At 37.2% G+C, this 14,869-nt stretch overlaps 1 protein-coding gene across 1 annotated transcript; it reads right to left on the bottom strand.

Moving 5' to 3' along the window:
- Window positions 1–3,726: 3,726 nt before the first annotated feature.
- LOC148158172 (uncharacterized) lies at window positions 3,727–14,772 on the bottom strand. The gene is made up of 14 exons (XM_088007906.1): window positions 12,595–14,772; window positions 12,346–12,508; window positions 12,021–12,255; window positions 11,682–11,852; window positions 11,421–11,510; window positions 10,729–10,800; window positions 10,467–10,556; window positions 9,782–9,853; window positions 9,521–9,610; window positions 8,817–8,888; window positions 8,556–8,645; window positions 7,874–7,979; window positions 4,963–5,010; window positions 3,727–4,414 (listed from the first exon to the last, which is right to left on the bottom strand). The coding sequence occupies exons 1-14, from the start codon at window positions 12,698–12,700 to the stop codon at window positions 4,170–4,172; spliced, it is 1,650 nt and encodes a 549-aa protein (XP_087864032.1). The 5' UTR covers window positions 12,701–14,772; the 3' UTR covers window positions 3,727–4,169.
- Between the last annotated feature and the right edge of the window lie 97 nt (window positions 14,773–14,869).

The raw sequence follows: 14,869 nt of genomic DNA, 5'->3' as shown, positions 1-14,869 counted from the left end.
CACTATAAAAGTTACAAAACTACGGTAGTCCCTTTCCACTTTGCAGTTTTTGTCCGTGACCACTAGATGGCAGTAATGAGATATTTATGAACCACCTTAATTTGACTCACTTTGTTACAGCAGAGAAAATGATAACGTAATAAACCCTCCGCTTTCAACAACGCTGTAGACAGCAGAGATGACCACTAGGGGGTCTGCAGAGACATTAGCTGCCTTTTCCCTGACCTTTGGCCTGTAAAAGTCCTGGATGGAGTCCTAATGATCGTCTCTGCAGGCTGGCTGCGGTCTGGTTCTGTCGTGTTTTTCAGATGAACCAAACCACACAGTGATGGACAAACACTTAATACTTATTTTATTTTTATTTATCTTTATTTAACCAGAATAAAATCTCACAGAGATTAAAAATCTCTTTTTAAGGGAGTTCATTGGAAGAGGAAGCAACTAATGAAACAAAGAAGTTACACATTTAAAATGTTTTAATGTTTTACGGTTCTGAGAAAGGCAGAAGGCGTTTAAGAAAAGAGGAAACAAACATGAATATTAGCTTTATAGCATCTTTTTGGAAGATTGAAAACATTTTTAAAAGTTGCTCTGTTATTTTCCTTCTGTTTGTTCTCAACAGGAGCTGCAGCTTTTACAAAATAAAAGTCTGTCTAATTGAAATGTTGCTCAGGCGTCTGATTGAAACACATGAAGCGTCTGGGTTTGTTTTCATCTCAGCGGCTTCCTGTTGGAGGCTGTGGCGGCTCTCAGCTGATTCATCATGCTGCATGAACCGAAGCAGCTCAGGGATTAAATCTGATTTCTCATCAAACATGTCCGGCGGCGTTCCACAGGGATCTGACAGCAGACACTCAACTTGGTGTGTTTCTGTAGACATGCGACGGTTATTTTACTGTCTGACTGAGTTACATGGAAACGTCTGGAAAATAAAAGGTAAAAACAGAAGAACTCAGAAAGAGCAGACTGACCTTTTCCTCCCCACTGAAAAGCTGCTCTCTGCTCACAGAAACCTGCTTCCAGTTTCTTTAGATGGAAAAATATTTTCTTTTATTTATAATTCAGTATTTGCAGCGCTTCAGTTTCTCCACATTTTATCTTACAGACTTTCTCCAAATTGTATTAAATTATTATAATTTCTACACACCAATATCCTATTATGACATTTTAATGGTTTTGCAAATTTATTCAAAATCAAAACGGAGCGTCTTCAGGCAGCGTGTCCTGTTCTTTGGAGTTCTGCTCAAGCTTCTGATAACTGTGATAATTATAAGCCTGTCGCAATAATCAATAATCAATAACCAATAATCAGTAACCAATAAATGACATGATAAAACAGCCTTTATAATTTCCATAAACATGGTTAATTTTTCTGTTTCATCCAGAACCTGGATGGTAAAAGTTTCCATCTTAGTTTCAACTGAACGTTTTTAAAGGATTGTTTTCTTTAGAGACTTTTACATTTTAAGTTTGTTTTATTGATTTTTGGATATTAAAATGTCTTCCACTTCCACTATTAAAAGTTTTTACAGTTTGAAGTTTGGGAATCTGTTCTTGTATTATTATGAATTATTATATATTATTACATGAAAATGGTGTCAAACAGCAACGTTATCATTTATCAGAATAACTTCTGGGATAATTCATCACCAGTAAAATTTGTTTCTAGCCTCTTATTCTGTTTTAATCTGTTTAAACTCTGAGATTTCTCATCAATCCTCCATCACAACAGTTCATAAACTATTTTCTACTTTAATATTAAAATATTCATGTTAGCCGTAGGTTCCTGTAGGTAGATTGTTTGCTCAGATATTGATCTGACTGAATGTGAAAGAACAAACATTCAAACTGAATATTAATCAGATGAAGCAGAAAAACCTGCAGGAATTAACATTTGATCTGCTGAGTAAATCTGATGGTTTTTTAATGCCTGGTTGACTCATCATAACACAAACGTTCATATTTTCTGCCGTCCTGCTTGTTGTTCACAGAAACATCTCAGATTAAACGTCCAGCTCTCTTCATTTTGACCTTTGACCTGAAGCAGGCTGCAGACTGAAACCTACAATATGACCAGTTTCTGTCAGATGTTTGGACTTCATGTCTGTTAAAACATGTCAGTCTTTACTTGTCTTCTTGTATAAAACACTCTGTACACATTATTATATTTAATCAAAAATATGTTCATTTAATTGGCTAAGAAATAAAATAAAAGCTGCAGGAGGACAGAGAGCGTTCTCTTAATCAGGTTTACCTTCGTCTCTTATACATAATTTACATTTTGCTCAGATTTACATGGTTATTTTTCTCAGTTCCTCCTGCCTCTCTTTAATTTTGGTTGTCTCAGCTGGTTTATCCTCTGAATTATATTTCATATTTTATTATTTTTCTGTCTCTTCTAAGCTGTAAATACTTCAGAGAGCAGAAATCTCTGCTCCAGCTGGAAAACTCAGGAAAAATCAGCAGATTCACAAAAACACATTTTATTCCTGAGAATCTGAGCAGAGCCTGAATGTAAAAGCTGCAGCAGAAACCAAAGAAAACGGAGCAGCAGGAAGTTTACTGGGAATCTACTGGGAATCTCTTCCATCCTACTGGGAATCTCTTCCGTCCTACTGGGAATCTCTTCCATCCTACTGGGAATCTCTTCCATCCTATTGGGAATCTCTTCCGTCCTATTGGGAATCTCTTCCGTCCTATTGGGAATCTCTTCCGTCCTACTGGGAATCTCTTCCGTCCTACTGGGAATCTCTTCCGTCCTACTGGGAATCTCTTCCATCCTACTGGGAATCTCTTCCATCCTATTGGGAATCTCTTCCATCCTACTGGGAATCTCTTCCATCCTATTGGGAATCTCTTCCATCCTACTGGGAATGTCTTCCATCCTACTGGGAATCTCTTCCATCCTACTGGGAATCTCTTCCATCCTATTGGGAATCTCTTCCGTCCTACCCATCCTATTGGGAATCTCTTCCATCCTACTGGGAATGTCTTCCATCCTACTGGGAATCTCTTCCATCCTACTGGGAATCTCTTCCATCGATGGTTCAGAGGAGGTGCAGGTTTATTTCTCAAGTCTCACAGCAATAAAATTTCCCACCCTGTTTGCGTTAACAGAGCAGGATTTTAAAAGCCTCTGTAATTTTGAAAACTCTGCAGTAAACCAGCAGGGAGCAAAGCAGAACTGGTCTGTTTGACTGGTTTCCATTAGAGAGCAGCTGATGTGTTCCAGTCAAGTTTCTGCTAAAATCAAAACTAAAAAAATGGAAAATCAGCCGTTAAGTTGATTCTGGCTGTGTGAAGCATGTGGATGAAGCTGGTTGGCAGACGGAGCCACAGCAGCAAAGACTTAAAAGAACTACAGAATTTATAGCTGAGCACACACACACACACACACACGTATACAGGTATATGTGGTTTAGCCTGCCTTTTTCGCCAAACAGGCCCGGCGGTGGTTTAGATGGACTACCCTTTCCCAAGTAGCTAGAGCAACGGGAGACGGCTTAAAACACTGCAAAAAATCTGAAAAAAATTTAGCTCACTTTAGGTTTCAGATAGCAGCTACACAGCCTTTGTTTCAGCAATCTGACAACATGGTGGCTTATATGGACATCAGCATATTGTGGTTTATGAGAACAAAACAAAGTAATGTGAGGACTTTAAAGGGACAACTACGTCATATTTAAAAACCTGCTGATTAGCATAAACACACAACCTGACAGCATGAAGCATTAACAGAACATAATTTTATTAGGTAAATATGACCAAATAATTCAATTATTTTTCTTTAAAAAATAAAAATAAGCCTGAAATTGAAATGACCAAAGGAAAATAAATAAATAAAAAAATTTAAGTGTTGCAACAAAACATACAGAAAAGTAAAATTAGGGTGCAGAGTGTTACCAAGTATTCTGAATATAAATAAACAAGTAAAACAATGTTAAATTAAAATTCTGCCACTTTTTCCAATATTTTTTTTATGCTGGACAACAGAAACATGCCTCACCATAAGAAAAAAAGCTTTTCTGCCTATTAACATGACTACATGAAAACAGCCTCTACATCATGGGACTTTACAGATAATATTTGATAGGCAACAAAAAAAAATCAGTTTTAGTAGCATGAACAAAACAGAACCCTTTTGAATAAATGATTACTTAACATAAAATCTAGAGCTTTTTCTTTTGTGCCTGCCTTTTAGCAGTTATTCCACGGTTTCTCACAAAGTCCCTGATATTTTGTGCTGTTCTTTGAGCCAGCACAGGATCTTCAACCAACTTGCAGTGATTGCACTCATTTTTAGTGGCAAGTTTTCCTTTACCTATGTGAGCTTTAAAATGCCTCATAACAGCAGAAACCTCAGCACTTGACCAGGGTTTTTTTGGTTGTCTTCTGGGTGCACCAGAGGAGGTCTCTGAAGGGGAAAAAAACGTAAAGAGAAAAATGACTAAAACAGTTTATTAAAATATAAAATGAAAAACATGTTACCTTTACACAGGATAACAACCTCACTACAAAGTTTAGAAGAATATTGTCCAATCATTAAAGTGAACTTTGTGAGAACAAACTACAGCTAAATGAAACCAGACAATGAAAAGTAATAAAGATGTAACAGTGACATCATTGCTATCAATGAAAATGGCTCTCCAAATTTGTAATTACCTTAACTACATTCTAACAGATAGAGAGCCTTATTAGTGGCCAGTTGCATCAAGATGGCTGCTGGGGAAGCATGTTTGTAAGTTTGTCTACAATCGACTAACTGAAAAAGTGAACAGAAATTTGGAATACAAAGCTTCAAAAATGTGAAATTACTGGATATTGAGTGGAGAAGAAAGACAATGAGAAATGTTCAAGCAGAAACAAAAGGAATCTTCCAAATGGAGGCATGTGGACAAAAACAAGTTGCTTCAGTTTAGGAGTTGGGATCAAAACACAGCGTTATTAGGAAACTTGACTTGCCTTCAACAGGAGGGACAGTTTTGTCTGCTGTCGATGACACTGCTCCCACTAAGACATACAACAGAAGTTAGAAAAACAGGTAGACAAAAAGTAATACCATCTTTGGATTCAAGTAACGTACACAAATCATCCATATTCTTGCTTTGCTCAGGTTCCACAAGTTCCTCAGGTTCCACAGGTTCCTCGGGTTCCACAGGTTCCTCAGGTTCCTCGGGTTCCACAGATTCCTCGGGTTCCACAGATTCCTCGGGTTCCACAGAATCGCCACCATCCGAGTCACTTAAATCCTCCTTTTCTTCATCCTCACTTAGTTCTATTTCATCTGAAAGTCATTATTAGAATACTTTCTAAAGTGAATGCCATACATAAAATTATATCTAAGCACTACCAAAATGAGGCTTAAAACACGTTTTGTATTTAGTAGTATTTTCTAACCTAGAGAATCACTATTGTAATATTTTCTAATAATAATCATTTATTTAAATTCATCAGTTTTATAAATATTGGTGATGTCAGACAAGTTCTACTAATGGCAATAAGATCACAAAAAAAGAATTTCAGTATAACCTTCGATTTCAATGTCATCAAGGGATTTCCCTTGCAGGGTGGATATGTGTCCTTTCTCCATGGACAAAAGTAGCTTAGAAATCTTTGCCAGTTGTGTTGTTGGCACAGGTAAGCGATAAAATTCTCTGTGGACACGAATATCATGCCCCAGGAAGTCAGCCACCTGGTCAATTTCGTTATTTTTGAGGTTGAGGACTTGTGACAATGTGGCAACATGCTTCCTGAGTTGTGTGGACCTGAGGAACTCGGGATGCTTCGCCCCACATTGGCTTCCATAAACACGCAAACAGTCTTGGCCCCTGTAGTGACTTTGAGATCTTGGTTGAGCAAAAAGAAAGATGTTTGTGGAGCAAACACCACATTGCTCTCTTTTGCTGACCAGCAGAGTCAGAGCATCCACCACATCTGGAGAAAGGAGAACCGCAACTTTTCGACCTCTTTTTCCAATTATTTCAACACGACTGAAGTAGCTACAGAGCTTTTTTTCAACCTTGGACAGTCCAGCAGCAACATCTTCATGGAGCTTGGAGTCATCCCTCTGCTGGAAACCTCTGAGATGCATCTTTGAGACTTCTCCAGCTCGTCTTCGATTGAACACAATAACCTGTGCAAGAGTAACTTTTGCAAGTTCTGCATAATTCTGGGGACTGACCTCATCTTTCAAGTTAGAAAATGCATTTTCTCCAGATTTCTTAAGATACCTATGAAGACTCTGAACATCTTCTGTGAATGGTAAGGTTAATGGCTTATTGTATTTGTCATGACTCAAAGTGTTCAAGGCAGTATGTGACACTAACTCAGACCACTTGGATGTATACAGCTTTTTGAAAGTGTCTGTTGACTTAATCAGTTCTTCATCTTCTGCCATGAGCGCTCGGCAGTGGATAATGTCACTGATTTTGTGTAGTGTATGTCCCAGTTTTAGTGCAAGACTTGGTGTTTGGTATGAATGCTTTTCTTCATCAAAACCGCAGACAATCTTTACTGCCTGGACAACTCTTTGGAAGTTAGCAGGTTTCACAGCTTCCTCCAAGTTATGTACAGAGAATTCAGACCGTAGACATATTAACAGACGTCCAATTTCACGGAGCTTCTGTCGAATGTACTCATACTTGGTAGGGTCTTGTCCATGTCTGTTGTAGAGAGACTGGGCCAACTGAATAATGGTCAAGTCATTTCTCACAACTGTGGCTACATCATCCTGCTTCATGGGACCGAGGAGCTTCCAAACCCCACTTGAAATCTCCTGACAGAATGCTGACTCTTGAGCCATAGCAAAACCCAGTACTTTGGTTCTTCCAGGTCCTGGGTTCAAATCTTCATTTTGTGGCTTACAGGGGCATCTTCGGACATGTCTCCATAGTTCCTTTCGAATATACATACCTTGGCAGTACATACAATGTATAAATGTTCCAGTCTTTGCTTTCGCTTTTGGCTTTCTCTTTACTTTCAACGATCCTTTCCCACTTTGTAAAACCTCAGAGTTATGTTTGAAGTTCCCCTTGTTTCTCATTTTCTCTAGAAGAACTTTGCGCTCTTTTGAGTCTTCTGGAAGGGAAAAAGCATAAGCAATTTCAGCATGTGTCTTGTGGGTTTTTAAATGGCGTGAAATTTTGCTCTGTGGTCTACCACATACAAAGCAGAAGTTCTTAACACCCATAATATGCTGTGAGGATTCCTGTTTGTGAGGCTCCTTTTGACTTTTTGGTTTATCGTTTGAGTCTTTTGTAGACTTGGCTGGGCTGAATGTTTCAAGTGTGTCATCACCCATATCATCTGTGTGAAAAGGAGGCAAGATATTTGATGTGCTAGGTTCAACCACGGAACTTGAGTCTGGCAAGAATGACGTGAGATCGGGTATTGTTGGGTTTCCTTGAATTTGTCCAACTTTAGACTTGATGGGCTGAAAGGGGATGCTAACATCTGAGTCTTCATCAGTTTCTGCAGATTCTGAATTTGGTATGTAGTCCATATCAGACTCATGGTCATCATCTGACATTTCACATTGTTTGGAAGGTGATGTGTTGTCGTCATCTGATGAGGAGTGAGCCATGGAATATTTAAAAAGTTCTTTTGCCTGAAATTGTGGGAAATATAATTTATGTTATAATGGAGACTTACAAGGCAAAGCTAAAAAAACCTTGTGTGGATATTCACCTGGGTTTTGTCATTTGTAATTTGTTTAAGGCAGTATGAATGCCAGACTTTTGAACAACCTGTGAAGAAATTTAAATGTAAAAAACACACAAGACAAAAAAAAATTCATGGTCGACAGTTCAACAAAGACATAGATCCTATTTGCAGCACTTTTTAATTCACGGTACAAATTAACTAAATATCTTACCTTTACACTGGTAGCCAACCCACTTGAATGAAGAACAAGGACCAAAACACTGAATACACTTCTCCAAAGAAGATAATGTTGTGCACATCAGGTGATGTTTTTGACACTACAAGGAAAACATTAAACACACACACACAGACACATATATATTATATATAGTATTATTGATATTTAAAGTATATTCAAAATCGGATAATGAATGAGAAAATATTTAAAGAGGGTGCCAATCATAAAAAATAACTTTCCTGCAAACTTTGAAATTGTTGAATTAAAAATATTGTGTGGTAAAGACGCAGAGAAGACAAAATCTTTATATATATATATTTTTAAGTATGACAACATATAAAATTTTATTCTAATATATTCTGGGATGCCAAGTCAACGTTTGTCAGAGGTCAAACCAATATTAACAACCTCACTAGAACCAAAACAAATGTTTTTATCAATTCAATAACGCCAGGTCCCCATATACAATATGGTCCTCCTGTATCACATTGGGGCAGTTGACCATGAAACACACACATACACTCACTAAACTTACAAACTAAAAACCATGAGATGAGACTGTCCTTACAAACCAGTGTCTTTATAAACCACATGGCATTCAGGTACACACAAACACACTTAAGTAGAACAGGTTGGCTGACTGACATCATTTAGTTACACATTAATCATAAAATACCTCTGAATTGATTGGGAGTGGATCCAGAACTGAATCTGTCTCGTTTGAGACACTGGTTGTCATCTGATCCTGATCATTTTCAGCCCTGATCTGAAACAGAAAATAAATGCAAGTCGGCACCATATTCCCTTTGACTTATTTACGGACATATCCTCAATTAAGTAATGGTGCCCTATGACAGCAAACACCCATGGAAGGTAACTAGTTTTAAATGCAGAAAAAATGTTTGGTAAAGTCAAATTAAAAACCCAACTTCTGTACCTGTTCTGTGTTGTCAGTTGTAGAAGTTGAATGAGTACAGTCAGGATTTTGAGACATTTCTTTCTCCAACTCCTGTGAAAAAGAAGAAAGAGATTATTTTTTCCCCATAGAATATTTTCTGTCATATAGCAGAGAAAATAGCTTGATGGTTGACCCAAGTGTTTTGAATTCTGGAAGCAGCTTGACAGTCGAACACTAAGAAACAAGGTGAATGATAGCAAACTTTAACAAATATTCAAAATGTTATAATTTCAGCAGCACTGACCAAATTGAAGCCTGATTCCATGGTTAAATTAAAGTAAATTTCACCAAAATGTAATGTGTTTTCTTTAACTTTTAAGAAATTTAAATCTTTATTCTCCCAATATTTTCTGAGATGCCAAGTCAACATTTGTCAGAGGTTAAACCAATATTAACAACCTCACAAGAACCAAAACAAATGTTTTTATCAATTCAATAACGCCAGGTCCCCATATACAATATGGTCCTCCTGTATCACATTGGGGCAGTTGACCATGAAACACACACATACACTCACTGAGCTTACCACACTGAGCTTACAAACTGAAAGCCATGACATGAGACTGTCCTTACAAACCAATGTCTTTATAAACCACATGGCATTCAGGTGCACACACAGACACACTTAAGTAGAACAGGTTGGCTGACTGACATCATTTAGCTACACATTAATCAGAAAATACCTCTGAATTGATGGGGAGTGAATCCAGGACTGAATATGTCTCGTTTGGGACACTGGTTGTCATCTGATCCTGGTCATTTTCAGCTCTGATCTGAAACAGAAAATAAATACAAGTCGGCACCATATTGCCTTTGACTTATTTATGGACATATCCTCAATTAAGTGATGGTGCCCTATGACAGCAAACACCCATGAAAGGTAACTAGTTTTAAATCCAGCCAAAATGTTTGGTAAAGTCAAAATAAAAACCCAACTTCTGTACCTGTTCTGTGTTGTCAGTTGTAGAAGTTGAATGAGTACAGTCAGGACTTTGAGATATTTCTTTCTCCAACTCCTGTGAAAAAGATAAAAGATTGTCTATTTTTTCCTCACAGAAGATTTTCTGTGACTTAGCAGAGAAAATAGTCTGATTGTTGACTTAATTGTTTTGAATTCTGGAAACAGCGTAAAAGATGAATGTTAAACACAATGAATGATGGCAAACTTTAACAGATAGTCAAAATACTACAATTTCACAAGCATTGACCAAATTGAAGTCTGATTCTGTTGTGAAATTCAAAAAAATTCACCAAAAATAATGTATTTTCTTTAACTTTTAAGAAATTTAAATCTTTTCTCTCCCAATATTTTCTGAGATGCCAAGTCAACGTTTGTCAGAGGTCAAACCAAAATTAACAACCTCACAAGAACCAAAACAAATGTTTTTGTCAATTCAATAACGCCAGGTCCCCATATACAATATGGTCCTCCTGTATCACATTGGGGCAGTTGACCATGAAACACACATACACTCACTGAACTTACAAACTAAAAACCATGAGATGAGACTGTCCTTACAAACCAATGTCTTTATAAACCACATGGCATTCAGGTCCACACACAGACACACTTAAATAGAACAGGTTGGCTGACTGACATCATTTAGCTACACATTAATTATAAAATACCTCTGAATTGATGGGGAGTGAATCCAGGACTGAATCTGTCTCATTTGGGACACTGGTTGTCATCTGATCCTGGTCATTTTCAGCTCTGATCTGAAACAGAAAATAAATACAAGTCGGCACCATATTGCCTTTGACTTATTTACGGACATATCCTCAATTAAGTAATGGTGCCCTATGACAGCAAACACCCATGAAAGGTAACTAGTTTTAAATGCAGCCAAAATGTTTGGTAAAGTCAAATTAAATAAAAAAAATTCTGTACCTGTTCTGTGTTGTCAGTTGTAGAAGTTGAATGAGTACAGTCAAGACTTTGAGACATTTCTTTCTCCAATTCCTGTGAAAAAGAAGAAAGATTGATTATTTTTTCCCCACAGAAGATTTTCTGTGATATAGCAGAGAAAATAGCTTGACGGTTGACCCAAGTGTTTTGAATTCTGGAATCAGTTTGACAGTCGAACACTAAGAAACAAGTTGAATGATAGCAAACTTTAACAAATATTCAAAATGTTATAATTTCAGCAGCACTGACCAAATTGAAGTCTGATTCCATGGTTAAATTAAAGTAAATTTCACCAAAATGTAATGTATTTTCTTTAACTTTTAAGAAATTTAGATCTTTTCTCTCCCAATATTTTCTGAGATGCCAAGTCAACGTTTGTCAGAGGTCAAACCAAAATTAACAACCTCACTAGAACCAAAACAAATGTTTTTATCAATTCAATAACGCCAGGTCCCCATATACAATATGGTCCTCCTGTATCACATTGGGGCAGTTGACCATGAAACACACACATACACTCACTGAACTTACAAACTAAAAACCATGAGATGAGACTGTCCTTACAAACCAATGTCTTTATAAACCACATGGCATTCAGGTCCACACACAGACACACTTAAATAGAACAGGTTGGCTGACTGACATCATTTAGCTACACATTAATTATAAAATACCTCTGAATTGATGGGGAGTGAATTCAGGACTGGATCTGTCTCGTTTGGGACACTGGTTGTCATCTGATCCTGGTCATTTTCAGCTCTGACCTGAAACAGAAAATAAATACAAGTCAACACCATATTTCCTTTGACTTATTTACGGAGATATCCTCAATAAAGTAATGGTGCTCTATGAGAGCAAACACCCATGAAAGGAAACTAGTTTTACATCCAGCCAAAATGTTTGGTAAAGTCAAAATAAAAACCCAACTTCTGTACCTGTTCTGTGTTGTCAGTTGTAGAAGTTGAATGAGTACAGTCAGGACTTTGAGACATTTCTTTCTCCAACTCCTGTGAAAAAGAAGAAAGACTGATTATTTTTCCCCACAGAAGAATTTCTGTGATGTAGCAGAGAAAATAGTCTGATGGTTGACTTAAGTATTTCGAATTCTGGAAACGGCGTAAATACTATCATACTGTAATTATTTATTATACATTTGCGGGAAACTGGTTAATTTGCACAGCAATGTCTTGTACAGTCAGCCATCTATTGTTGTGAAAAGAATGGTAAAACAAAGAAGGTTCAGGTTGTAAATCATCATTATTAGCATATTAAATGAACATAGTCTTAAGATTCATAAATTTTGATTTTTTTAGTACCTTGAGTCGCCATGGCCAGTCTGAGTCCCCATAATTGTACGTAATCTCTTCTCCCTGATTGATATCTCGAGTTGCAAATAAACACAAATGTGGCTTCTGTTGCACGGTCAGATACTTCATTTTGGCATTTGGGCTGATATTGTCATCGTTTATAAGCCTTCCAAGAGAGCCATCTTCTTTTGCTGCATCAACACTGCAAATATATAACATTGCATTTTAAATATAAACACATTCATTTACATATATGCCATTCTAATTAGACTTCTGATACAAACATACTCACCACCAGAGTTTTCCATTAAAGTAGAATTCAAACAAGAAAACTTTAAGGTTGTCATGGTAAATTTTCTGTCTCCTCTCACATTCCTCTTTACTTATCAGTTCACCTTGATACTCACACAGAAAGTCTCCTTTCTGAAAAGAGGTTGTGGCAAAAATACCACGACCTAATGAAGAAAGCAAAAATAATAGTAGAGTAAACAATGTATAAAGGCTTGACTGTAATTAAACCACCCCCCAAAAATACCCATACCTTTAAAGGCACTGATGTACTTGACGTCAAGCCCCACTTTGTCCGTTTTGGTATCAATATAATATTTGGCATCTTCCTTCGGTTTTATGCGTCTTCGCCTCTGCATGTTTTACTGGCATGTATGAAAAGTTATAACAGTCAAATAAGGAATTACAGGCTTCTTTGTAATTCCTACAAGCTTTAAAGCTAAAAATTAAATTATCACTATGGAAACATGTTATACATTCAAGACACATACCTCAGATAAAACACCAACACTATAATGTATTTAATCACTGATTTAAAAAGTGCTTTACCATCTACAAATAGTTCATACAATGATCAGTGTTCAATATGTTGAGGTTCAGCCAATAGTACAGCCTTACAAGAACACTTGAGCCATAATTTAAGGAAAAAGGGTAGTTTTTTGCACAAATGAATTTTGTTAATCTTTTAAATCTTTTAGTCAGTCATCCAGGTACAATCTCCTCCAACTTTTAAATGCATCCCTGCTTCAACACACCTAAATCAAATAATGAGGTCAGAAATCTGGAGAATTTGGCTGTATGTGAGGTTATTCAGCTAATTAAGGTACAAATACACATTTAAAAGTTGAAGGACGCCTATATTTGCCTGAATTTGAGGACTCCTGGTTTACACTTTCAGCATTTAAGTTGCTGAAGTCAGCGAAGTAATTACAGTACACAGCTTTAAAGCCATCGGTGCACCTGCCCTATTGCATCCATTTATTCAAACATTCAACCATTAGTGCTTTTCTAAAAGATAAACAAGTTTCACAGAAACCTGTGGGTTTACTTCTTATTAATTTCCTGCTGCTCTTCAGCAGGACCGAAGGCAATCAAGCTTAACGAGCTTAACAAGCAGAACGTCACTACGCAAATAGCTAACATAAAGCAAGCAGTTTGCCAATATCATTAAATATAATGATGACAACCTTAGTCTATCACCCAGCTTTTACCACCGAAAGCTAGGTGGTACCTGTTTGGGGTATGGTACCACACAGATACCATCTACTCCAGACATTGTCAACTTGTCAAACACGTTTCGTCTAGCTACAAGGCTAGCTCTCCTAGCAAGCTAGTCTCTTACTTTAAAACACTCGGAATAAAAACTATACTGCTTCAGGTAAGTCTTTTCAGTCATAAAAGTATACATATCTAAGTTACTTGATGTAAATATCCAAAATAAGTTGGTTAGCTTTCATGTCACCTAAATTAAAATCTAAAATAATTAATTTTGCTCAAAATTCTTCATTACATTTGCACTTATTTACTTGCAAATAACTTTATCTAGGCAAAATGTATTTTTAATTTACCATTTATCCTTACCTGTGCACAGTTATTCCACCAACACGTCCATATTGAGAGTTGCGGCTTCAAATGGGGATTTAATTTTTAAAAACCTGGCGTCCGGGACTGTTTGGTAATCAGACACACCCACAAGATTTTTCCAGCCAATCAGATGATGACCGGCTAAAAGCGCGCGTAGTGTATGAAAAATGTGTGTAAAAGTGCAATTCATACACACCGCCACATGAAATCAGGCAGCGCTGTGTTATACACTGGAATACACAAATCTCAGGTCACATGGTATAAAAGGACAATTAAAGAAAGTGAGATATCACGCTGTTTATTCACTGAAAAGTACAAATACATGGTGCACATCATGCAAAAACTGGCATAGTTCCTATAAAACTTTAGATTTATGAGAAAAAGTGTTGTTTAGATACTCAAAATTTAAAATACACTCCTTGATTTATGAGGACATCAGCATTGTCCTTGTATTACCCTTAGGTCCGCGTAACGTAAGTGCGTATTCAGGTCAAAAGGCAGGCTAAACCACGTATACCAACACACACACACACACACACACACACACACACACACACACACACACACACATGTTTGTTTTGCTATCTTTGTGGGGACTATCCATTGACTTCCATTCATTTCTACAGCTTAAACCTGACCTTTAGCCTTTTCCTAACCCTAACCATCACATACCTAACCCTAACCAAAACTCAATTCATACCTTAGCCCTAACTCTGACCCCTGACCCAAAAACAGGGTTTCCCCTCGTGGGGACCAGGCTCAGGTCCCCACGAGGAGCGATTGGTCCCCACAACGTAGCATATGTCAGGAAAATCGTCCCCACAAGGTATTACAAACAAACGCACACACACACATATACATACACACACACATATACATACACACACACACACACACACACACACACACACACATACACACACACACACATATACATACACACA

This window comes from Poecilia mexicana, unplaced genomic scaffold (genome assembly GCF_051168715.1).
Source record: "Poecilia mexicana isolate PSO_F unplaced genomic scaffold, ASM5116871v1 scaffold_8, whole genome shotgun sequence".
In the NCBI taxonomy this organism is placed as follows: Eukaryota; Metazoa; Chordata; class Actinopteri; order Cyprinodontiformes; family Poeciliidae; genus Poecilia; species Poecilia mexicana.
The sequence above is the reverse complement of the archived record's forward strand: the minus strand, read 5'-3'. Positions and strand labels throughout refer to the sequence as shown.

Coding starts and splice junctions, on each gene's coding strand:
- LOC148158172 (XM_088007906.1), bottom strand. CDS start 12,700: ATGCAGAGGCGAAGACGCATAAAACCGAAGGAAGATGCCAAATATTAT. Junction 10,557..10,728: donor CAACTGACAACACAGAACAG/GTACAGAATTTT, acceptor TTTCTGTTTCAG/ATCAGAGCTGAAAATGACCA. Junction 8,889..9,520: donor CACTCCCCATCAATTCAGAG/GTATTTTCTGAT, acceptor TCTTTTTCACAG/GAGTTGGAGAAAGAAATGTC.